This window comes from Delphinapterus leucas, chromosome 5 (genome assembly GCF_059928025.1).
Source record: "Delphinapterus leucas isolate spDelLeu-1000000601 "Yukka" chromosome 5, BTC_Dleu_Yukka2, whole genome shotgun sequence".
NCBI classification, from domain to species: domain Eukaryota; kingdom Metazoa; phylum Chordata; class Mammalia; order Artiodactyla; family Monodontidae; genus Delphinapterus; species Delphinapterus leucas.
In genome coordinates this window covers 127,628,154-127,655,563 of record NC_143133.1, presented here as the reverse complement: position 1 = coordinate 127,655,563, position 27,410 = coordinate 127,628,154, and the positions used below count along the sequence as shown (strand labels likewise).

Genomic DNA, 27,410 nt, shown 5'->3' with positions numbered 1-27,410 from the left:
CTAACTTTGTGATCAGAAATGAATTTATATTTAAAGGCTATATTGTTGGAACACTTTATTTTCAATTTGAAAAAGACATATTACTTATGAGACAATATTTCATCATAATTTAAGACTTTGGGTATCTGTTTTCCATTTATCTATTCCATATTGACTTTACCATTATGATGGTCATTTTGAGTAGCACTTCTTTCCCCAGTTAGAACAAACAACAAACAAATTAACAACAATATCAAAAAAAAAAGTAGAAGACAAAAACCCTAGGTATCTTCTTTGATTCCTCTCTTTCTCTCACCCCTCCCATCCCATCCATCAGCAGTTCTTGGTGCTCCCATCAAGATAACCAAGTCTGTTACCTTGTTTATTTGTACTATGACTATCCAAGCCAGGCCACCATCATCTCTCCTTTGACTATTGCAGTAATTTTCTAACTGGCTGGCTACTCCTACAACCCACTCTCCACCAAGAGGGTATCTCTTTTAGCTCGCTGATGGGCTTGCCCTAGCAGTTGGAATCACATCCAAGCATATTACCATGGTCTGTGAGGCCTTATGGGATCTGGCACTCTACCTTCCTGACCTGCTTCATCTCATACTCTCATTCCCTTGCAAACTCAGGCTTGCCCTGGGGAGTTTGTCCTTGATGGTGCCTTTGCTGGAAATGCTCTCTCACTGATCTTCATTCATCTCAAATATCTTCACCTCCACACTTTCCCCTTCAGTTTTTATCACTTTACTGTGATCCCGCAATTATTTTCTATGTAATATATATGATTATCCAAGATCTATCTTGTTCATTTGATTTCTTGCTTATATTCTGTCTACCTCAGTGCAATAGTTGCTCCATCAAAAAAAGACCTATTGTCCCTTATTCTCTTTTGCATCCTCTGTACCTAGAAGACAGTGTGGCTCCCATTTTTGAATTATTTGCATAGAAGAATCCACTGAGCACTTTGTGTATGCTAGAGCAGTGGTATTCAGAGTGTAGTATAATAACCCAGGGTCTCACAATCTTCTCCTGGCCTCCATGTACACGCATATATTTAAGAGAATTAATTTCTCGACCCTCAATTTCCACTTGTGATTTTCCATATAATTTCCTTGCTTGAGAAGCTTCTGATGTTTGCCAGTTCATCTTCCTTATTTTGCCTTTCACAGTCTCCCACTCTACAAAAAAGAATAAAAAGGCAAGCTTCTCATCTCTTCTGAATCTTTATAGGGTGCATTGTCTAGTTTTTAAAAATCTCCGAGGTATCGGTCGAAGTTTTAATTCTTCAGGGGGTCCCGTGAGCACTTCCTACAGAAATGTTGCAGGGGATGACATCTTATTTCACAGAAGAGGAGTATTCCAAGTCACCCTCCTCCTTCCTCCCTCCACCTGCCCTCCTCTTTTTTCTATTAGATTCCAGAAATGAGTAAGGGAGAATATTGACTTGGAGCGTTAACAGGTTTATTTGATGATTTAAACCTTTGCTTCTGAAGAAGAATCTTCATTGGCTGGTTGGTGTGACAATGAGGATTGCTTTTTCCAATTAGATTATAGTGAAATAATACATTTACATCTCTTTTCCTTAAACCAAATGAGCTAAATATGCTGCTTGACAGTATTAATGAAAATATGTTTAAAGCACATACAGCATATAGAGCTTGCCAGAAAAATACGTCCTTTGCCATATTTAAACTAATGGGAAAATTGTTAGTGTTTAAAGTGTGCTAAGGATTATATAGATTTTCAATTTAATAGAACAAGTTTGAAATTATCGTGTGAAATAATGTGATCAACATAAGATTATTCAAGATAATCTCAGCATAAAATGCACTTGAATAGAAGAAAAATAAAAAGAGAGTTTGTCATTCACATAGAATGTTCAGATTTATTATCTCTATCTTTCCTCATTTTCAGGCTAGCAGTACAGTTCTTTTTCCTAAGGGTTGGTGGAGGGTTATGATCCTATTCTATTTAGATATACACTCATCCACATACACGCTATCTTTTTTTTAATTAAAATTTCTTTCTCCTTCCTTCCTTCCTTCCTTCCTTCTTTCTTCCTGTGTTGGGTCTTCGTTGCTGCGTGCGGGCTTTCTCTAGCTGCGGCGAGCAGGGGCTACTCTTCATTGTGGTGCATGGGCTTCTCATTGTGGTGGCTTCTTTTGTTGCTGAGCACGGGCTCTAGGGTGCATGGGCTTCAGTAGTTGTGGCACGCAGGCTCAGCAGTTGTGGCACATGGGCTTAGTTGCTCCGTGGCATGTGGAATCTTCCTGGACCAGGGATCGAACCTGTGTCCTCTGCATTGGCAGGTGGATTCTTAACCACTGCCCCACCAGGGAAGTCCTGATACATGCTATCTTAACTTGTAGCTCACGTAGAAGCAAAGAAGCCTTATTAAGAGAAAATTCTAGAAAGAGTATTGCTTCAATAGATTTCCCATTCAAGGCATCACATTCTTGAGATGGATAGGTTTCTATTTCAAATTCTTGAAGTAGAAAAGTTGGATTCACTTTATATAATTTTGTAGTAATACAAATCGCTAACATTTTTTGTGTGCTTCCTCTCTGTTGGACACAGGTATAAGCACTTAACACACATTAGCTCTTTTAATCCTCATAATAGTTAATTCTGTTATGGCAGGTGCTGTTTATTTCTTCATTTCACACATAGTGACACTGAGGCTAAGAGGGAGATTAAGTAGTTTTTTCAAAATTAATGAGTGTAAAACGAAATTGAGTTATTTGTAGTGAGGTGGATGGACCTAGGGACTGTCATACAGAGTGAGTGAAGTAAGTCCAAAAGAGAAAAGCAAATACCATATGCTAACACATATATATGGAATCTAAAGAAAAAAACAACGATGGTTCTGAAGAACATAGGGACAGGACAGGAATAAAGATGCAGACGTAGAGAATGGACTTGAGGACACGGGGAGGGGGAAGGGTAAACTGGGATGAAGTGAGAGAGTGGCATGGACATATACACACTACCAAATGTAAAATAGCTGGTGGGAAGCAGCCGCATAGCACAGGAAGATCAGCTCAGTGCTTTGTGACCACTTAGAGGGGTGGGATAGGGAGGGTGGGAGGGAGATGCAAGAGGGAGGAGATATGGGGATATATGTATATGTATAACTGATTCACTTTGTTATACAGCAGAAACTAACACACCATTGTAAAGCAATTATACTCCAATAAAGATGCTAAAAACAAGCAAACATAAAAACAAAATTAGTGAGTGTAGAAACCAGAATCCAAACCAGAAATGTGGATTCTGAAATGTAACCTATATATTTTACAGGACAAAACCAGAATGAGATTTTAAGATGTTGAGAAGAAAGCCAAAAAAAAATATTTTGAGACAGCTCTGACCCTCATTCTGTAATCCATTATATTATTATTTATTTATATTGTATACCCTATGCTATCTACATGACATGGTATCCAAATACTGTTATGTGGTTTCTCCATAAGCAAAGCAAGCAGGGGCCCCTATAGGTTGTTATTTCAGTTTCTGGGGAACCTTCTGCTTGTTGTATGACATTCTTTCTTTATTCTTTTTAATCTTGGATGCCTGCTCCTTTCTTTGAATATTTTATTATGAATCACAAAATGTTCTTAGATCCTACTTATGCCCTTGTTTAATATTCAGTCTTGGACATGCAACTGTTGGCCTAGGAAAGTCTGTAGGATGACACAACCATTTCTTTCTCTCCTGCCTCCCTCCCCGCCCCCATCTCTCTTTTGCTTGTGAACTCAACACTTTGTACGTTCTTTGCTAATGGATGCATTCTCTCTGCAGAATTAATATTCCTGTGACCAGTTGTTTAACTTAAGAGTCATTTAAAACTCCTCTTGATACCTGGCAGTGGCTCTGTCATTGGAATACTGATTTGGAATACTGCCTCTCCCAATTACACACTGTTAGGGCAGCAATAGCATTAAGAATAGTGCCATTTAATATCTTATAATATGAGGCAGAAAGATATGAATTCACAATTTGTCTTCAGCATCCATGATTCAAATCTCAGCTTTACCTCTCAGACCCCACATTTGTTTATCTGATAAGAATAATTATAGTTACCTAACAAAGTTGTCAGGAGGATTAAAATGAAATAACATATGCACTCACTAAATGTGAGGTCACCTCTTCCAGTGATATGTGACTAAATTTTTTAAAAAACCACATAAGGGAAACAAAAAATCTTTTATGTTAATGTAGCTTCTTGAAAAGAAAACTTATTTTAAAGTTATACAAAAATGGTAACAATATTATATAGATGTATCAGATGCTTATAGAGCCAGAATCTTTTTGTTTGTTTTAAATAAGGACATGTCTCTGGCAATGACAGAGTCTCTACTTTTGTTTGGATTAGTTAATTCCATTATCAGGAACACTGAGCTCTATAAATGTTAGTGCAGCTATTTGTCTTTGAATGAGGTACTTAACCAATCTGGATTTCAGTTTCTTCACCCTCAAAGAGAAGTACGTCTTCCAAATGTCAAATTCTATTCAGTAGTTATTCACCAAAGCAGAACTCACAATTTCCAAGACGCAAAATCTCCATGTAGTGGCAGCTCAAGTCAGGCACATCGCCTTTGCTACCAGCTACTACAGCTAGAACCCTTTTGGCATAAGCATAGGTCCTTCTCTCCTGGGTTCTTTTTTACTAATTGTTCTATCAAATTAACAGTATAAATCAGTATACATTCAGTATCAGTTAGTCATTCCTTATGGCGGTCTTTGATGTGGGACCATAGTCTCACAAGACAACTTAGTAAATTTATTAACAAAGTTTAAGTTTTTTTTTTTTAAGAAAGAAACGGGCTTAATTTATTATGTCCCTTTTGTTGTAATATATGTTATATAATTCCTCCTAAAATAAATAAAATTTTAAGTTAACAACTTAGGGAATAAAACATGCTTTAATACATTTAATAAAATCTTTTAATTATATTTTACAGATCTAGAGTAAATCTATTAATTGTTTTAATATTAGGCTTTTCTACCAATTTAAAATTTATCTCAACATAATCTGAAATAATTTCAATCTGATACTATATTATATCTGAGGATTTTATTACTAAAATATCATATGAAATAAAAGCCATGCCTCTTTTTCCCCTAGATTCTAAAATCTATACCCCTGTTCTAATTCATGAATTACAAAAACCAGAATTTTAAATAATGAAAGTTTGAAAATATGTATATGATTTAGTCAAGTTCAGTGATTACATAGGCAAATACAAGGTAAGTGGAAGAAACTTACTATCATATTTCTAATTTTATCATGTAACAAACAGACTGCATTCCCAGATGTACTTTTGCTCTCTTTTTTATAAAATACACTATATCTGTTTGTTTATAATGGGACATTATTTTTATCTTCCTATTTATGGGACAATACTGAATCTAGTTTGTTATTAACTTTGAACTAGAAAAAATGATATTCAGAATGACATTTTATTGTCAGGTGTGTGTATGTAACCTGCATTTCACAGATTTTGTGCATCTATTTTAATGAATTAGAGGGCCTCACAAAATTCATCTATTCAGTCCTCTAGTTTTATGAATGGGGAAGCAGTTCAAGAGAAATTAGATCCACAGATATATTGTGAAACAATGTCATTGCTGAATGTGACCATTATATGTTGAGTTCAGAAACAACGCTTAAAAAAAGGACAAATCTAAGATTCTGTTTTAAAAATGATTCTGACAGAATTTGTACTTCAAGCCAACGTATAACTGAATGGAAATTGGTATATTCTTTAATACGCTACCATTTGTATTATAAAGAATACAACTACAACAGTATTTATAACAAAAGCGAGGCAGTAATGATTTGCAGATATACTCATTTCTTTTTTTCCTCCTTACCAGACCAATACTGACTTTCAATTTATTCATCTAATATTTATATTTGAACTGGACCATACATTGAAATGTTCGATTCTGTATTACTCCATATGCTGATTTGTATTGTCAAGTGTCTGTATTACTGATATTTTGTACACAGACCCAGACATACACATATTTATGAATGTTGAGTGTATTAACTTTTAAATTTAATCTCCTAATATATATTCTAATTTGTATTTCAAAAATTCTTTTCCTCCAGTTTTTGTATTATCTTACATTGATACATAATTTTCCTTATTCATATTTGTGTCTGTGACCATGAGCTGCTTTGTACAATATTGTAAGAAAAATTTTTAAATTAAGTGATATTTACAACGTATAACAGGAACAAGATATGCTACCAGCTTCATATACCTTTTGCACTAATTTTTTCCCTACAAAGCAACATATGATCTACTATTATTTCAAAAACAATGAAAAACTATTGGCAAATAAATAATAAATTTGAATTGATATATATGAATGTGAATTTCCTTTAACAGATGCCTTATTATGTAGTCTATATAAAAGTTAAAAACTAAAAAACTCTTATTTTTGCTAGAAGAAAAAAGATTTAATTTGAAAGTGCATTTGGAGACTTTAAGACTTTAATTTTTCATTTACATAAAAGTCTTTGTGTTATTTTTAATTAACTGCCCAATAAATCTTAAATTGGTTTTGAAAGTTACAAGAAAAAAAATTGACTATTGCTAAAAAGGAAGATCTTCTGCACCCTCTGCTGGTATGTTTGCACAACTACAAGTTATTTATTTTAAACTTGGTCATTTTCTTTTTAGTAAAAAAATAAAATTTGAGGCAAATCCAGTGATTTTAGTATTTAGAAAACAAACTGTTATAAATGAAGCATTCCTTTGAACTAATAACCGACTTGTTTGGTTCGTTTACTAGCCTTCGAAAGAATTATATGATGGCATCAATTTATTGTCAATGAGTAAACGTCATAATGTCACATGCTTCCAAATCATATAATTCCAATTTATTAGCCAACTATACAATCTGTCGTGGTTTAATGTGTGTATTATGGAAATACTAAAACATTAAAAAGATTGTGAAAAGCCTAGAACAAATTATTTGTGTCTGAACTATCACTGACAACAGTTAGATGAATTATCATATGGTAAAGGAATAGTGAATTTTTTTTAAAAGGATGGAAGTAGCTTTCAATAGTGAAATGAAATAGAATTTGAGTTTTTACCAAAGTAAATTTCAATTTATAAACATACATTTTGGACTGATGGTCACATAAAACATGAATTTTAGTGTTAAGAATGTAGGTTCATGAAAAATACGAAGTCTTTATATTAATGTAAGGATTCTTGGCACTTCTGTAAGTCTTATTTATTTAAATACTTTGTGTTACAATTTAAAAGATTTGAAGAGTTTATTAAAACACTCAATTGATTCTTGTATTTTGTCATATTTGGTCAGATTATTTTTATAAAAATAATTTCCCACATTCTCATTCTCTTTCAGAGGCAGCTACTTTATTTTTGTATATCCTTCAAATTATTTTAACACATTTACATGCCTATAATTATGTAATTTTGATAGGCCATATGTTTTTATACTATTTTAATTTTGTAAGTTTTAATTATAACAGTAATTCATGAATTTATTTTCATTGTTGAAACTTCATATTATTTGTTACATTGGTGCCCCCATTGATGACAACCCCCAGTACAAAAGCCCTCTTCAAGGATAATTCCTGTTCACACTTTGAAGTACATCCTTCCAGATTTTTTCCTATGCATTTACACACATATGTATCTGTAGACTATTTATTATTTAAAAATTTTCATAATACATTTGTAATTTACATAAATTATATATAACATATCAGTTAGGTACTTGATTTTATTAATTAAACGCCTTGGAAATTTTTTTGTCAGATATCTTTTACCCTATGTGTTTAGTTCTTGTCTGTTATGCTGTGGAATAGATAATACCATAGTTTACTTTTTCAAGTCTCCTATTAATGGACATTTATATTATTTTTAATTTCAACTGTTATAAACCTGCCTTGAATGTCTCTATATATGTTTCTCATGTTTCTGTGTGCAGATATGTGAGTATTATTCTAAGGTAAATGCTGAGAAGTGAAATTACTTACTTTGATATTTTGATACATAGTTTTCTACAATGATCTTAACAGTTTGGACTCATGCTTCATAAGTGTCTATAGGTACTCCTTCATTCATTCAAACTTGATATTATTTAGTATTAAAATGTTATGGGTGAAAAATAGTGTCTGTGGTTTTCTTGATTAATAATGGAGTTAAATATCTGTCCATATGTTGATTAGTGATTTGTGTTTCTTCCGTGAAATTCTTGTCTATATTCTTTGTTACCTTTTTTCCTATGTGTTGTCTGTTTCTTACTGGCTTATAGGAGCTCTTTCTATATTATCTAATTACTAATGGGTTTCAATATGTTTTTATATATTCACTGGTAATTTGTATATCTTCTGGGATTTGCATGTTCATATTTTTTGCCCATTTATTTTTCTGTTTGAATTGTCTTATTCTTACTGATTTATAAGAATTCTTTGTATATTCCAGATATCAATCCTTTGCCAGTTTTATATGTTTCAAATATTTTTCCCATTCCTTAGAGAAATCTACAAATAGTTGACTGGCATGGAATACAGAGGACCTGCCACTGTCTCGAGGTATCAATAAGTGTTCCAGATCCCATGGGATTCATCTGAAGCTAGATGTCATTTTCAGCCACATCCTTGATTAGCTTTACCCCTGTTCTACCATGCCTTTTTTCCTTACCTTCTCTTGAGAGTAATTCTCTAATAAATTGCTTGAATAAGGATTCCTTGCTAAAACATAAACAAGACGAAAAGACAACCCTCAGAATGGAAGAAAATATTTGCATATGAAGCAACTGACAAAGGATTAATCTCCAAAATTTAGAAGCAGCTCATGCAGCTCAATATAAAAAAAACACACAACCCAGTCCAAAAATGGGCAGAAGACCTAAACAGACATTTCTCCAAAGAAGATATACAGATTGCCAACAAACACATGAGAGGATGCTCAACATCACTAATCATTAGAGAAATGCAAATCAAAACTACAATGAGGTATCACCTCACACCAGTCAGAATGACCATCATTAAAAAAAAAATCTACAAACGATAAATGCTGGAGAGGGTGTAGAGAAAAGGGAACCCTCTTGTTGGTGGGAATGTAAATTGATACAGCCACTATGGAGAACAGTAGGGAGGTTCCTTAAAAAACTAAAAATAGAACTACCATACAACCTAGCAATCCCACTACTGGCCATATACCCTGAGAAAACCATAATTCAAAAAGAGTCATGTATCACAATGTTCATTGCAGCTCTATTTACAATAGCCAGGACACGGAAGCAATCTAAGTGTCCATCGACAGATGAATGGATAAAGAAGACATGCACATACATACAATGGAATACTACTCAGCCATAAAACAAAACGAAATTGAGTTATTTGTAGTGAGGTGGATGGACCTAGAGTCTGTCATACAGAGTGAAGTAAGTCAGAAAGAGAAAAACAAATACCGTATGCTAACACATGTATATGGAATCTAAAAAAAAAAAAAATAAGTTCTGAAGAACCTAGGGGCAGGATGGGAATAAAGGCGCAGATGTAGAGAATGGACTTGAGGACACGGGGAGGGGAAGGGTAAGCTGGGACAAAGTGAGAGTGGCATGGACATATATACACTACCAAATGTAAAATAGATAGCTAGTGGGAAGTAGCCACATAGCACAGGGAGATCAGCTCAGTGCTTTGTGACCACCTAGAGGGGTGGGATAGGGAGGGTGAGAGGGAGGGAGACGCAAGAGGGAAGAGATATGGGGATATATGTATATGTATAGCTGATTCACTTTGTTATAAAGCAGAAACTAACGCACCACTGTAAAGCAATTATACTCCAATAAAGATGTTGAAAAAAAAAAAGAATTCCTTGCTTAGGCTCTGCTTCTAAGAAACCTAACCTACAACATTGCAAGGAATTTTTTTTCCAAAATAATATTTTAAGACCAAACCAAATTCTCCAATGTAAGAAAATTTTCTTTATTAACAAACATATATACTTTTGGATGTGTGCTATCCTTTCTAAAGTTGCATACTTGTTATGACATTCTCATTGTTCAACAAATTTATCAAATTCACTCTTTTGAGAATCATGTTCAGGGTCCGAGACAGTCTTTGCATATTCATAATATTTTAGTTATTTGCTTCTTGAAGTCTGGATTATTTGTTGAAAGTAAAAAAAATAATACTGAATAAGTGAACTTAATAAAAAATTGAAATGAATGTAGGCAGTTATATATATGTGTATTAATTAGCGTATTAATTCCAAGCCCCAAGCGCATTGACATATGGGTACTCTGGCCTCCAACCTTCCTTTTTTGTCCTATTCAAGATTGACTGGAAGTGACAGTATTATTTCTCTACTAGTAGACAGAATTAGAACTTCAGCTGGAGAAGTTGGGGGAGGTTATAAGCTAATTAAAGTGTACTTGGCTGTGAAATAGTACAAGTATGGTTAATTTTTCTTGATAATTTATAGTTATTAAACATTTGTCATGTGCTAGACCTTGTTCTAAGTGCTTTTTGGTTTTACTTATTAGATCATCACAAAATCTTTAAGGTAGTTGCAACTATTTTCCTCATGAAGGCTCAGGGAGTTTAAATAACTTTTTAAGCCACTCTAAAGTCACACAGCTCTTAGGTGTAATGCTGAATTCAAATCGAGATATTTTTGCATGAGAGTCTGCCTTCTTAACAGTTATGCATTCATTGTGTATAAATGCCAGAACATAAACTATAACGTTAAGTATAAATGTAGTCTCATTATTTACTTAAACCTGGGTCACATGTAGATATGACTTTTAGACTTTTTTCTTCTTTCACTACTAACTTCTGTCTAACTTCTGGTCAAAATCCATTCTTTCTCTCTATGTTTCTCTTCTCCCTCTGTTGTCTCTTCTGGTCAATGAAGAACTGAGATTATATCTGGCTGGGTTTCAAGATTACATGTCTTTCTAAATATGTATTATGGTCCCTGTCCTTCTATTAATTCAGACAAGGAATGCATCTTCTTCCCTAATTCCTGCTAGAATAATCTCTTTGAAATATATTCCCCTTCCCTATTGTAACTGTTCCCATTATCATGCAATTTAGCACCATGCACTCTCTTTCTCTTTTTACCTAGGAGATTGATTTATTGATTTACAGATCCAGTAAGGGACAATCTGTCTCTGCTTACATGCAATTTTTAGGGTCAAATCATTTTGATATAAGCAACATTTCTGATATACGCAGTTATTTGTATTATTTTCTTCTTTATAGTTGAAAATAACTTACTGTACTCAGTGTGGCTAAATTATATGCAAATTTAATAAATTGTTAATTAAACATATCCAATCAATTATGTGATTTCTAACTCTTGCTATCTTTGGCTGACAGTCTCATTCTCTTCCCTGTGACCGATCAATAACCCACTTGGTCCTGATCAGTCATCCTTTTAATGTATCTCATATTGTCCTCACTAACCCTGCTGGTTGAAGTGGCCCTTGTCCATGTGTGTCAGTGATTTATCGTTAAAAATGCCTCTATTAGTTCCATATTTATTTAAATGAAAACAATAAAACATTTTAGAAATACATTTAAAGATAAATTACATCATAGTTAAAGTAAAATTAGGAGTATGGGATTAACAGATACACACTACTGTATATAAAATAAATAAGCAACAAGGATTTACTGTAAAACATGGGGAATGATATTCAATATCTTGTAATAGCCTATAATGGAAAACAATCTAAAAATATATATAAATATAACTGAATTACTTTGTGGTACACCTGAAACTAACACAATATTGTAAATCAACTATACTTCAATTTTATAAAAAAGATTATTGAGATGTAAATTTCATGAACTTTGTAATAGAAAGAATCTGAGCTGGAGGGCTTTCCAGCTAAGCCATAACACCTATCAGGACTCATTTAAATCTTCATCAAAATGACATAATTAGATAAGATTGACTTGGAAGCTTATTCAAGCTATTATCTATTTAATTTTGGTGAAAATTCATCAGTGTCCTTTGATATGTTTTCATATGATTTGTTTTCTGCCATTGCTTTCTTAATGTTGAAAGTTGTTACCTAGAGAGTATTTGGTTTCTGTGAATTTTTATTTTCCATTTTCACAATGTATCATTGATTTTCTTTTAAGTGTGGTCATTTAGGCTCTACCTGGTTATTTTCTGATACCTTTTCTCAGAGAGAATAGAACAGACTGTATTTAACTTATGCAACATTCCCCACAAACACTTCAAATATTGGTCATTGTTTTTAAATTCCAATAAAAATGTATACTTTAGAGATGTTTATCATAAGGGGTTAGAATACTGACCCCAATTTATACACCTCCACCTCCCCCCAAAATTTTTGATGATTTTTTAAACAGTGATTGGGGCAGATTTTGAAAAGTAGCTCATTTTCATAATCACTCTATGTGCTGTAACATCAGGCACCACTTGCTTGAATGCATTTCATTAAAAAAGGAAGAAAGTGCAAATTTACTCTATACCAAGCAGAGTGTTAAGTTTCTTTGTGATGTTGTACCTTCCATCCTTAAAAAAAAATCACTATAAAATAATTATTATCTGTGTTCTCATTCATGCTACTGGTAAGTGGCGGAGCTTGGATTTGAAACCAAAATTTTTTTTATGCTGATTGCATGTCTGTGTAAAGGGTACTTTGTGTAGGCTTGTTTTTGCAATAATATACCACTAATTTTGGGAGAGAGACAAAGGATACTCACTACTATCTCAGATGTGGGACATCAGGTCCCTCCATCATCTTTGGCTCGTAGTGAAAAAATATGAGGGCTGTCCAAATTCTAGGAAAACAGAAAAATGACAGGAAAGAAAAAGATTAAGGGGGTTTTGTTTTGTTTCTCTTACCTGCACAGATAGACATACCTGTTTTTGCATATGGTAATCAGTTTCCAAGATGATAGCTGTGAAACCCTTCAAGGTTATTTTATGTCTTGGTTAATGCCTTTAGAATTACGGAAAAAAAAGTATAATTTTTTTCAGTATATCTTACTTCTTTAAGGTATTTTACTTTTACTCTAATATTAAATAGGTAACAAATTAATGATCCATAAAACCCCTTGAACTAGAATTTACATCTTTCTCAACCATGCCAATTAAGAAATTCATTGTTGATTTGATGATATATTGTTATTCAACTTGTTAATAACATTGTCTTCAAATGTTAGCAAATTGTAGATATTGATTTTACAGTTTGAAAAACTTTTAGTTAACTCATGACTCTAAAAGTTGTAATTCAACATAATTAACCTCAAAATTGTAACATTTCATTTTTGGTAGTGAGACAGAAAATATGTTTGTGTTTGAAATACTGTTGTGTTCAAGTGAAAACTTCATTTTATGAAATCCATTGACTCTATAAGTATTAATTGTGTATTAGGCACCTGGGGTCTCAAAGCAAAGCAAAAATGGCCTTTGCCATTAACAGACTTAAGGTAGGGACTTCCCTGGTAGTGCAGTGGTTAAGTATCCACCTGCCAATGCAGGGGACACGGGTTCGATCCCTGGTCCGGGAAGATTCCACATGCCGCAGAGCAGCTAAGCCTGTGCGCCACAACTACTGAAGCCCACATGCCTAGAGCCCATGCTCCACAACAAGAGAAGCCACCGCAATGAGAAGCCCGCGCACTGCAATGAAGGGTAGCCCCCACTCGCCACAACTAGAGAAAGCCCACATGCAGCAACGAAGACCCAATGAAACCAAAAATAAAATTAATAAAAAAAAAAGAAGCTTAAGGTAAAATAGTAAAGTCAGATAGATAAACAGATGTTTACTATGTAAGGTAATACTTGAGGATGCATAAAGGAGGAGTGCTAAGTCCAAAATAGAAGAGAGTAGGAAGGGGGATCAGAGATGGCATTCTGGCAGGGACCATCTGTAGAAATAGGAATTTTACCACATCACAGTTACTGGAAGGGCATTCCAAGCAGATGGTTCTACATCTGCTAATGCCTTGATGGTGAAAGCGAACAGAAAGTGGCGAGTAGTAATCAATGCAATTGGAGAATGAAATATGAGACATAGATTTTAAAGTCTTTATAAAGAATATGGATAATTCCAACCTATAGATACTTTGTCTCTCTCATTTAGCTGGAATAAAGAACTTCATTTAAAAGACTATCTGCGGATAAAGTGAAACAAGATTTTTATCTCCAATAGATTTTATATCTATTCCATGTCATCCCATTCAATGTATAAATATCTCTGTGTATCTATGATGTTTTTACTTAAATTAAGACAGATATATTAGTAGCACATATGTATTGTAAACGGAAGTCTGGTTGTTTTCATTAAGAATTTTATTGTAATTCTTTTTTCTGAAAATTTTTCATTAGTTAAATCCTTTGAATACTTGCCTAAGAGACATGGGATTTATTCACTCTTTTATTTTTGATTGCTGATACAAATGTAAGAAATACTAAAAAAAAGGTCAAGAAATATTTCGGTATACATAAATTCTGAAGATATTTCAAAAATAGTGGTAAATATGTTGACATGAATACATTGAAGGCCATAGGTTCACCACCGGCTGCAAATCATTGTGGTTGATAATGCTCTTATTAGAGCAAAATTATTCACTGGGCATTGAATGGAAATAAGTCTTGCCTATAAATAAAATCACAGCTGAGAATGATGTTAATTAAAGCATTATTAAGAGTGAAAGTGTAAACAAAATTGTATTATTTTTTGTATCCATTTCAGAACATCTAAGCTGGGAGGAAAATGAGATAGTTTTAATTTATGAAAGACTTCGCAAACTAAAATGTCTTTATATTTTAAGCTTTCTTCAGCTAAAGCCTTGCAAGGATGCTTAAATGTTTTAGAAGTGGTTCACACATAGTTTGATTTAAATTCAAATTCAGTGAGTGCAATTAAAGATCATCCAATAAAAATCATGAAAGGCAAATTGATTTTATATCACTTAGAACAAAATATTAAATATTTAAAAACGCGTATGTGAAAGAAAATATTTTCCGTTTTTGTCATACACTTCCTCAAGGACATGAAAGTATTTTACTTGATCAATCTAATACTTTATCTGCAAGAATGATAAAATGGAGGGCCTGTCATTTTATGTAGTATTTATTATTGTTAGATAGCTTTGGTTGCAATAAATAACAGAAAGAAACAGCATGATTCAAGTTGACAAAGCAGGGGTGTGCACATTATAGTTAAGGAATTAAGTGAAATTTAGAAACAAAGCAAAACAATACAAAATAGGAAACAAATCATGACACATTATAAAAACCAGTGAAAAACAGCAGTCACCGTAAGAGAAAGATCTACCATACAACTAGTAATTTCCGAAGTGGAAACGTATCTGGGCCTTCGGCAGCCTAAGCTCTTGGCTTTTCACTCTAGTGAAAGCAGTATATACCATGCTGATTATGAACTGACCCTGTGGTTAGATAATGCTTAGTTTCTTAGTCCTGCTTTAGCACTTATCAGCTGAGTGACATAGGCAACTTATCTTTCCGCTGTAAAGTGACCATAGTAATATCTACTTCTATAGTTACAAGCATTAAAAGAGATAACCTGTTTCAAGTACTTGGTGCATCACAATTAATGAACTGCAGCTGCCACCTTCTCCTCGTCCTTCTTCTGTGTCTTCATCATCAATACCCTGACATTAATATGGTTCATAAATTTTCTTTGCTTCTGCTTTTCTCTGCATGTAGTCTCCACTTGTCTTAGCATTGCCAGTTGAATTAGCTTTCATTTGTCTTTTCTTCAACTCATGGCTGTGGTTTCCTCATAACTTTATCTTGTATATAACTCTACTGTAGATCCTTTATGGTGTAGTTTACTTTCCTCTTCCAGTGGTCTAATTATCTCTAAACTTACTAAGTCATAATCGAAGGGGAAGTATCTGTTCCAATTGGTTTTTTCTTTGAGTAGAGATTCTGGGGTCAGATCATACCTTCGTCTGGTCTGTGACTCTGTTAAGCTCAGATCAATTACTTGTTGAGCCCCATGGTACATCTGGTGCTGGCCACCAGAGGCAGTGGTGGGGCATTTTACCCAGAAAGCATTGATGGTGGCTGTCATATGCCTACTAAATCTAAATAAATAAACATAAAAAGTTAAGATTAAGCAATTTACCAAATTATAGAACTGGTGTGAGTAGTAAGGCTGAGTCTTGAATAGCAATCTCGTGTCTCCCAATACAAATTTATTTTTTTTTTTTTTTTTTTTTTTTTTTTTAAACACCTTTATTGGGGTATAATTGCTTTACAATTGTGTGTTAGTTTCTGCTTTATAACAAAGTGAATCAGTTATACATATACATATGTTCCCATATGTCTTCCCTCTTGCGTCTCCCTCCCTCCCACTCTCCCTATCCCACCCCTCCAGGCTGTCACAAAGCACCGAGCTAATATCCCTGGGCCTTGCGGCTGCTTCCCCCTAGCTATCTACCTTACTACGTTTGTTAGTGTGTATATGTCCATGACTCTCTCTCACCCTGTCAACGCTCACCCTTCCCCCTCCCCATATCCTCAAGTCCGTTCTCCAGTAGGTCTGCGTCTTTATTCCTGTCTTACCCCTAGGTTCTTCATGACATTTTTTTTTCCCCTTAAATTCCATATATATGCGTTAGCATACGGTATTTGTCTTTTTCTTTCTGACTTACTTCACTCTGTATGACAGACTCTAGGTCTATCCACCTCATTACAAATAGCTCAATTTCGTTTCTTTTTATGGCTGAGTAATATTCCATTGTATATATGTGCCACATCTTCTTTATCCATTCATCCGATGATGGGCGCTTAGGTTGTTTCCATCTCCGGGCTATTGTAAATAGAGCTGCAATGAACATTTTGGTACATGACTCTTTTTGAGTTTTGGTTTCCTCAGGGTATATGCCCAGTAGTGGGATTGCTGGGTCATATGGTAATTCTATTTGTAGTTTTTTAAGGAACCTCCATACTGTTCTCCATAGTGGCTGAACCAATTCACATTCCCACCAGCAGTGCAAGAGTGTTCCCTTTTCTCCACACCCTCTCCAGCATTTATTGTTTCTAGATTTTTTGATGATGGCCATTCTGACTGGTGTGAGATGATATCTCATTGTAGTTTTGATTTGCATTTCTCTAATGATTAATGATGTTGAGCATTCTTTCATGTGTTTGTTGGCATTCTGTATATCTTCTTTGGAGAAATGTCTATTTAGGTCTTCTGCCCATTTTTGGATTGGGTTGTTTGTTTTTTTGTTATTGAGCTGCATGAGCTGCTTGTAAATTTTGGAGATTAAACCTTTGTCAGTTGCTTCATTTGCAAATATTTTCTCCCATTCTGAGGGTTGTCTTTTGGTCTTGATTATGGTTTCCTTTGCTGTGCAAAAGCTTTGAAGTTTCATTAGGTCCCATTTGTTTATTTTTGTTTTTATTTCCATTACTCTAGGAGGTGGGTCAGAAAGGATCTTGCTGTGATTTATGTCATAGAGTGTTCTGCCTATGTTTTCCTCTAAGAGTTTGATAGTTTCTGGCCTTACATTTAGGTCTTTAATCCATTTTGAGCTTATTTTTGTGTATGGTGTTAGGGAGTGATCTAATCTCATACTTTTACATGTACCTGTCCAGTTTTCCCAGCACCATTTATTGAAGAGGCTGTCCTTTCTCCACTGTACATTCCTGCCACCTTTATCAAAGATAAGGTGTCCATATGTGCGTGGGTTTATCGCTGGGCTTTCTATCCTGTTCCATTGATCTATATTTCTGTTTTTGTGCCAGTACCATACTGTCTTGATTACTGTAGCTTTGTAGTATAGTCTGAAGTCAGGGAGCCTGATTCCTCCAGCTCCTTTTTTCGTTCTCAAGATTGCTTTGGCTATTCGGGGTCTTTTGTGTTTCCATACAAATTGTGAAATTTTTTGTTCTAGTTCTGTGAAAAATGCCAGTGGTAGTTTGATAGGGATTGCATTGAATCTGTAGATTGCTTTGGGTAGTAGAGTCATTTTCACAATGTTGATTCTTCCCATCCAAGAACATGGTATATCTCTCCATCTATTTGTATCATCTTTAATTTCTTTCATCAGTCCAATACAAATTTAGACTTCAAATATTCTTGGTCATTGTGAAGTTGTGGCACCATTATAAAATTTCTATACAAATGATTGGATATTTTGCTACATAGAAATTCAGAAAATTCTTTGTCAGAATTTTACTATTATTTTAGTATAACAAATTCTGTGTCATAAATGAAAAAACAGTATTATGTTTTAAAATGTCTTATTTATAATTGACTTCTATTAACTTGTTCTATTTGTCTTTTCTCAGGTTGCTAAGTTGGCTATCGCAGTGCAAGCCTTGGAGTCCCAATGGGGGACTCCAGATCAAGACGATCTACTCTGGTTTCCCGGTTGCCAATATTCAGAAGGAGTATTAGCAGAAAACATGATTCTCTTCCTTCTTCACCCTCCTCCAGTAATACAGTCGGTGTCCACAGTTCGTCTCCTTCCAGCACTAACTCAAGCTCAGGTAGCACAGGTAAACGCAGGAGCCTCTTCCGTACTCCTTCCATTAGCTTCCATCATAAGAAGGGGAGTGAACCTAAGCAAGAACCTACCAACCAGAACCTTAGTATTTCAAATGGTGCTCAACCTGGTCACAGCAGTGTGCAAAAACCGAGTTTGGAAGAACATACTAAAACCAGGGGAAGACATTCTGTTGGTTTTAGCAGTTCACGAAATAAGAAGATAACAAGATCTTTGACAGAGGATTTTGAAAGAGAAAACGAGCACTCGACTAATAAGAATGTCTTTATAAATTGCCTGAGTTCTGGCAAAAGTGAGGGGGATGATTCTGGATTCACAGAAGAACAAACTCGCCGTTCTGTTAAGCAGTCAACAAAGAAGCTTCTTACTAAATCGTTTTCATCTCACTATAAATTTTCTAAGCCAGTTCCACAGAGCCAATCCATTTCATTGGTACAGCAGTCTGAATTCTCACTGGAAATTGCACAGTACCAAGAGAGGGAACCTGTATTACTAAGAGGTTCTCCATCTTGTTCTGTGGATGTAACAGAACGGGCGGGAAGCTCGTTACCATCTCCACTGCTTTCTGCTGATTTTACTACAGCTCAGACACCTTCAGAGTTCTTAGCCTTGACTGAAGATTCTGTGTCTGAAGCAGATGCATTTCCTAAAAGTGGAAGCATGGCATCCCACTGTGACAACTTCGGCCACAGTGATTCTACCTCGCAGATTTCTCCCAATCCTGCTGCTGCTACAAAGACAACAGACCTTATGGGAACTGTTCCCTGTGCAATTATGTCTCCTGGGAAATACAGGTTAGAAGGTCGGTGTAGCACTGAATCTAAATCCTTACCAGAAACCTCTGCTGCTAATCAGAAGGAAGTGTTATTGCAAATCACTGAACTACCTGCTATGAATGCAAGTGACTCAGAGATTCATCTATCAGCAGATACAAGAAGAGGAGAACATACGGTGATACAAAATGGTGAAACAATGTTGGCAACAAGCTCCCCAAGGAAACTTGGATTTTATGAGCAACATAAAGCAATAGCTGAACGTGTTAAAGGGATCCATCCTATTTCAGATTCAAGGATAATACCCTCTTCTGGTGATCATTATATTTTAAACAAAACATCATATGGATATGATGCAAATCCTGCCAAAGGTATGATGATTTTCTCTGTATAATAAATGATATGAATTATAATTTTCATTATAATTTCTTCAATTTTCTTATTCTATCTCACGGAAACTACATTTTTCTTAGTTTTCACTCTTTAATCTTCTGTCCTATTTATAATTTGTCTTAAATCATTTCTCTGCTTAAACTTACTTCATTCGTATCATGCTGAAAATGTAATTCATCCATGCTACTTATTTTTCTTAGTTGTGTAATTCAGATTCTGACCCTCAGAAGAAAGTGGAAGGAAATTAATTTTATTTGCAATGTGGCTTTATCTAAGATAAGGGCCATCTTTTTTTATAGTTCATGATAGAGTATTGGTATTTCTTAGTTAAAGAATAGATATAGCCCAGACACAATCATTATAAAAGAAATTCGTATAATTAAAATTCTTTTTCCTATTTTAACAAAGTTTTTATTATTAAATAGGATCCATGTTTTGGCACAGAAAGAGGGAGAAAAGGTGGATTTACTCCAGTCTGTTATTTAACAGAAAACATGGTTTTTCAATATAAAATTCAGTTCAAGAGAATTGTTGAATATATAATACCTACTGGCTGTATTTGACATTTTTTATTCTTTTTTTTCTGTACTGTGATTCCTACTACCACTGCTGCCGCTTTTGCTACTACTACTAGCACTAATAGTTCTCCCAACAATATGTCCATTTACTGTTCTGTGCCCTTTGGATACATTAATTTATTGAATCTGGAAGTGATTGAAATCGCTACTATATTCTAACTCATTCTACAGGCAAGATGATTGGAGCACAGATAGGCTAAGTAATGTGTCCAAAGTCACAAAGTTCATAAGTAATTGTTTAGGATACAATCCCTATGAGGTAGGCACTAGTATGTTCCCCATTTTATACATGAGAAAACTGAGACCAAGGGATTATACAGCTGGTAAGTAGCACAGCCAAATTACAACTATCTCAATCCAAAGATCAGGCTCTTTATGACTAGGTTGTAGTACATGTCATGACCCAGGCTCTTTCCAAAACATTAAGAATAATACTGAAATATTAAATAAAATTTATAATCAGTGAAATTATATATTATATAATGTCAAGAATCATATAAGTTTATCTGACTTACCTAACTTGTCTCTCCATGAATATAGCAGTTTTACAGTTTTAAATGCATGACTTAATTTTCCAACTGTCTTCATATTTTTTCGCATTTGATACAAAATCACTTTTACACATCTGCCTACTTTTTTCATTTTTTATCTTGGTAGCCTTGCTTGTATTTTGGGATTTAGTTATACCTGCTTAATTCTTTAACTGTAGTATAATTATAAGAATGATAATGATGATGATACTATGTGCCCAAAGATGTGCTAAGCAATTTGCATGCACTGTTTTACTTAGTACTAACCAAAGATTTATGTGGAAGTTATTAATGAGTAAGGTTTAGGATTAAGTTAAATAACTTCATGAAATCACATTGTTAGCAAGCGGTGGACCTCAGATTAGAATGTAGGCAGTTTTTTAGAAAATTGCACCCAAAAAGGTAAAAGTGTAATTATTTTGATTATATCTAATACTTATTTAGAAATGGTGACTTGCCTCAATGTCAAACTGAATAGAGTAAATATTTATCTCTTTGGAAACTAGGGAATGACCAACAATTATCTTGCTGATTGTTAATCTGTTGACTGAGATCCTAATAGCAAGCCATTTAACACATTAATTTCACTGAATTTGACACCATGATGCCTGTTCCTGGACATTAGGTGATAATTCATAGTATCTACAACTTGTAAAATAGAAAGAGACAGGCAAATAAGCTGGTAATGTCAGAAAGGAAAAGTTGCTTGCATACTATTCTTCATTTTCATCAATAGGAGATATTCATCTGCTATTCATAAAGATTTTATAATTTAGAAGTTTCAAGATTTTAAAGCCATTTAGACAAATGTATTTTATGTAAGAAAGAGTTGTCAAATTCCATAATACTAAGTTTATTCTGTATTTATTGTGAAATACGTTTAAGCTAGTATTTAATATGCATCTGAATGTGCTGGGTGTACATTCATTTCAGAATTATTAATGGAATGTTGACCTCTCTGGCAACTTAACTTTTACTCATTGACTTAAAAAGTTACTGAAAAAACTGCCATATGTTGGCTTAATAGGTTCTAGCCAAGAGTCTTTAAACTCATAGATGAGCCCAAACAGAACAGTTTAATTCATTCATTCGTTCATTCATTCATTCAACAAATATTGTTTTGGTACTGTTTTAGGCACTAAGGGTATATCAGTGAACAAAACGAATAAATTCCTTTCTTCATGAAGCTTACCTTCTACTGGGAATACTCAGACAATTAATATACAAATAAATAAATGTCAGATGGTAATAACTGCTGAGGATGAGTTTAAAGCAGAAAAGAGGATTAGGAAGTGGGCGGTGTGATTGTAGTTTGCATTTTTTTAACTTTATTCAAGTATAATTGGCAAATTAAATTGTATATTTAAAGTGAACAAAGTGATGATTTGGTATATGTTACCAAATTTCCCCCCCCCCATCAAGTTAGTTAATATATCCATCACGTCACATATTTACCTTTTTGGGTTTTGTTTTTGAGAAATTTAAGTTCAACTATAGTCATCTTGTTATACACTAGATCCTCAGATCTTGTTTATCTTATAACTGAAAGTCTGTACCCTTTTACCAAGGCAACCACTTTTCTACTCTCTGTTTCTATGAGTTGAGCTTTCTAAAAAAGATTCCACATGTAAGTGATACCATGCAGTATTGCTCTTTCTCTGTCTGGCTTATTTCACTTAGCATATCTTCAAGATTCATCCATGTTGTCACAAATGACAGGATTTCCTTCTTTTTTAAGGCTGAATAATATTCCATTGTATGTAGATACTGCATTTTCTTTATCCATTCCTTTTTTCTCATACTTAGGATGTTTCCAGACCTCTGCTATTGTGAATAATGCTGCTGTGAACATGGGAGTACAGATATGTGTTTGAGATAGTGATTTTGCTGCCTTTGGGTATATTACCGGAAGTAAGATTGCTGGATCGTATAGTAGCTCTATTTTTAATTTCTTGAAGAACCTCCATAATGTTTTCCATAGTGGCTGCACCAGTTTACATTCTCACCAGCAGTGCACAAGGGTTCCCTTTTTTCCATATGCTCAAAAACATGTGTTGTCTTTTGACTTTTTGATAATGGCCATCCTAATGAAAGTGAGGTGATATCTCATTGTGGTTTTGATTTGCATTTCCCAGATGATTAGGGATGTTGAGCTCCTTTTCATGTACCTGTTGGCCATTTGTATGTCTTACTTGGAAAAATATTTACTTAGGGCCTTTGCCCATTTTAATTTTTTTTTCTTGCTATTGAGTTGTATGAATTTTGTGTATATTTTGGATATTAACCCCTTATAGGATATATGATTTGCAAATATTTTCTCCCATCCAATTGGTCCAATTGGTTGTCTTTTCTTTCTTTCTTTTTTATTTTTTTGTTTTCTGTGCAGAAGCTTTTTAGTTTGAAGTAGCCCTACTTGTTTATTTTTGCTTTTATTTATTTTGCATTTGACATCAAATCCAAAAAATCATTATCAAGATGAATGTCAAAGAGCTTATACCCATGTTTACTTCTAGGAGGTTTACAGTTTTTGATCTTAACTTTCAAGTCATTAATCAATTTTAGTTGATTTTGGTGTGTGGTATAAGATAAGGTCCCAGTTTCATCTTTTCGCATGTGACTGTCCATTTTTCAACACTGTCTATTGAAGAGACTATCTTTTCCCCATTATATATTCTTGAGTTCTTTGTCAAAAATTAATTGCCACATTTGCATGGGTTTATTTCTTGGCTGTCTCTTCTATTCCATTGATCTATGTGTCTGTTTTTACACCAGTACCATACTGTTTTGATTACTGTAGCTTTGTAATATAGTTTAAAATCAGGAAGTGTAATGCCTCCATCTTTGTTCTTCTTTATCAAGATTACTTTGGCTATTTGGGGTCTTCTTTGTTTCTGTACAAATTTTAGGATTTTTTTTTTCTATTTCTGTGAAAAATGTCAGTGTAATTTTGATAGGAATTGCATTGAATCTGTAGATCCCTTTGGGCAGTATGAACATTTTAACAATATTAATCTTTCCAATTCATCAACATGGAATATCTCTTTATTTTTATTTTCTTCATTTTCTTTTGGGTAGTATGAACATTTTAACAATATTAATCTTTCCAATTCATGAACATGGAATATCTCTTTATTTTTATTTTCTTCATTTTCTTTCATCAATGTCTTTTATAGTTTTCAGTGTATATATTTTTTGCTTCCTGGATTAAACTTATTCCTAGGTATTTTATTCTTTTTGATGCAACTGTAGATGGGATTGTATTCTTAATTTCTCTCTTTTATTTTTTTAATTTTTTAATTTAATTTGATTTGATTTTTATACAGCAGGTTCTTATTAGTCATCAATTTTATACACATCAGTGTATACATGTCAATCCCAATCGCCCAATTCATCACACCACCATCCCTCCCCCCCGCCCACAGCTTTCCCCCCTTGGTGTCCATACGTTTGTTCTCTACACCTGTCTCAACTTCTGCCCTGCAAACCGGTTCATCTGTACCATTTCTCTAGGTTCCACATACATGCGTTAATAAACGATATTTGTTTTTATCTTTCTGACTTACTTCACTCTGTATGACAGTCTCTAGGTGCATCCACGTCTCTACAAATGACCCAATTTAGTTCCTTTTTATGGCTGAGTAATATTCTGTTGTATATATGTACCACATCTTCTTTATCCATTCATCTGTTGATGGGCATTTAGGTTGCTTCATGACCTGGCTATTGTAAATAGTGCTGCAATGAACATTGGGGTGCATGTGTCTTTTTGAATTATGGTTTTCTCTGGGAATATGCCCAGTAGTGGGATTGCTGGATCATATGGTAATTCTATTTTTAGTTTTTCAAGAAAACTCCATACTGTTCTCCATAGTGGCTGTATCAATTTACATTCCCACTGACAGTGCAACAGGGTTCCCTTTTCTCCACACCCTCTCCAGCATTTCTTGTTTGTAGATTCTCTGATGATACCCATTCTAACTGGTGTGAGGTGACACCTCATTGTAATTTTGATTTGCATTTCTCTAATAATTAGTGGTGTTGAGCAGCGTTTCATGTGCTTCTTGACCATCTGTATGTCTTCTTTGGAGAAATGTCTATTTAGGTCTTCTGCCCATTTTTTGATTGGGTTGTTTGTTTCTTTAATATAGAGCTGCATGAGCTGTTTATATATTTTGGAGATTAATCCTTTGTCCATTGATTCATTTGCAAATATTTTCTCCCATTCTGAAGGTTGTCTTCGTCTTGTTTATGGTTTCCTTTTCTGTGCAAAAGCTTTGAAGTTTCATTAGGTCCCATTTGTTTATTTTTGTTTTTATTTCCATTACTCTAGGAGGTGGATCAAAAAAGATCTTGCTGCGATTTATGTCAAAGACTGTTCTTACTATGTTTTCCTCTAAGAGTTTTACAGTATCTGGTCTTACATTTAGGTCTCTAATCCATTTTGAGTTAATTTTTGTGTATGGTGTTAGGGAGTGTTCTAATTTCATTCTTTTACATGTAGCTGTCCAGTTTTCCCAGCACCACTTATTGAAGAGACTGTCTTTTATCCACTGTATTTCCTTGCCTCCTTTGTCATAGATTATTTGACTATAGATGCATGGGTTTATCTCTGGGCTTTCAATCTTGTTCCATTGATCTATGTTTCTGTTTTTATGCCACTACCATATTGTCTTGATTACTGTAGCTTTGTAGTATGGTCCGAGGTCAGGGAGTCTGATTCCTCCAGCTCTGTTTTTTTCCCTCAAGACTGCTTTGGCTATTCGGGGCCTTTTCTGTCTCCATACAAATTTTAAGATTTTTTGTTGTAGTTCTGTAAAAAATGCCAATGGTAATTTGATAGGGATTGCATTGAATGTGTAGATTGCTTTGGGTAATGTAGTCATTTTGACAGCATTGATTCTTCCAATGCAAGAACATGGTATATCTCTCCATCGGTTGGTATCATCTTTGATTTCTTTCATCAGTGTCTTATAGTTTTCTGCATACAGGTCTTTTTTCTCCCCAGGTAGGTTTATTCCTAGATATATTATTCTTTTTGTTGCAGTGGTAAATGGGAGTGATTCCTTAATTTGTCTTTCAGATTTTTCATCATTAGTCTATAGGATGGAAGAGATTTCTGTGCATTAATTTTGTATCCTGCAACTTTACCAAAATCATTGATTAGTTCTAGTAATTTTCTGCTGGCATTTTTAGGATTCTCTATGTATAGTGTCATGTCATCTGCAAACAGTGACAGTTTTACTTCTTCTTTTCCAATTTGTATTCCTTTTATTTCTTTTTCTTCTCTGATTGCCATGGCTAGGATTTCCAAAACTATGTTGAATAATAGTGGTGAGAGTGGACATCCTTTTCTTGTTCCTGATCTTAGAGGAAATGCTTTCAGTTTTTCACCATTGAGAATGTTGTTTGCTGTGGGTTTGTCATATATGGCCTTCATTATGTTGAGGTAGGTTCCCTCTATGCCCACTTTCTGGAGAGTTTTTATCATAAATGTGTGTTGAATTTTGTCAAAAGCTTTTTCTGCATCGATTGAGATAATCATATGGTTTTTATTCAGTTTGTTAATATGGTGTATCACATTGGTTGATTTGCATATATTGAAGAACCCTTGCATCCCTGGGATAAATCCCACTTGATCATGGTGTATGATCCTTTTAATGTGTTGTTGGATTCTGTTTGCTAGTATTTTGTTGAGGATTTTTGCATCTATATTCATCAGTGATATTGGTCTCTAATTTTCTTTTTTTATTGTATCTTTGTCTGGTTTTGGTATTAGGGTGATGGTGGCTTCATAGAATGAGTTTCGGAATGTTTCTTCCTCTGCAATTTTTTGGAAGAGTTTGAGATGGATGGGTGTTAGCTCTTCTCTAAATGTTTGATAGAATTCACTTGTGAAGCCATCTGGTGCTGGACTTTTGTTTGTTGGAAGGTTTTTAATCACAGTTTCAATTTCACTACTTGTGATTGGTCTGTTCATATTTTCTATTTCTTCCTGGTTCAGTCTTGGAAAGTTATACCTTTCTAAGAATTTGTCCATTTCTTCCAGGTTGTCCACTTTATTGGCATAGAGTTGCTTGTAGTAGTCTGTTAGGAGGCTTTGTATTTCTACGGTTTCTATTGTAACTTCTCCTTTCTCATTTCTAATTTTATTGATTTGAGTCCTCTCCTTCCTTTTCTTGGTGAGTCTAGCTAATGGTTTATCAATTCTGTTTATCTTCTCAAAGAACCAGGTTTTAGTTTTATTGAACTTTGCTATTGTTTCTTTGTTTCTATTTCATTTATTTCTGCTCTGATCTTTATGATTTCATTCCTTCTGCTCTCTTTGCGTTTTGTTTGTTCTTCTTTCTCTAGTTCCTTTAGGTGTAAGGTAAGGTTTTTATTTGAGATTTTTCTTGTTTTTTGAGGTAGGCTTGTATAGCTATAAACTTCCCTCTTAGAACTGCTTTTGCTGCATCCCATAGGTTTTGGATCGTTGTGTTTTCATTGTCATTTGTCTGTAGGTATTTTTTGATTTTCTCTTTGATTTCTTCAGTAATCTCTTGGTTACTCAGTAACGTATTGTTTAGCCTCCATGTGTTTGTGTTTTTTACGTTTTTTTCCCTGTATTTGA

General features: G+C 34.2%; 1 protein-coding gene across 4 annotated transcripts in view; it reads left to right on the top strand.

The window, feature by feature from the left end:
- CCSER1 (coiled-coil serine rich protein 1) overlaps positions 1-27,410 on the top strand; it is a 1,259,018-nt gene that overhangs the window by 137,769 nt on the left and 1,093,839 nt on the right. For 3 of the 4 annotated variants that reach the window (XM_022582338.2, XM_022582336.2, XM_022582341.2), the window contains exon 2: positions 18,309-19,670. In XM_022582338.2, coding sequence (XP_022438046.1) covers positions 18,350-19,670 — 1,321 coding nt within the window. In that variant the 5' untranslated portion in view covers positions 18,309-18,349. Of the gene's footprint in view, positions 1-8,518; positions 8,576-18,308; positions 19,671-27,410 lie in introns of all 4 variants that reach the window. The other variant, XM_022582337.2, reaches the window with a different exon arrangement.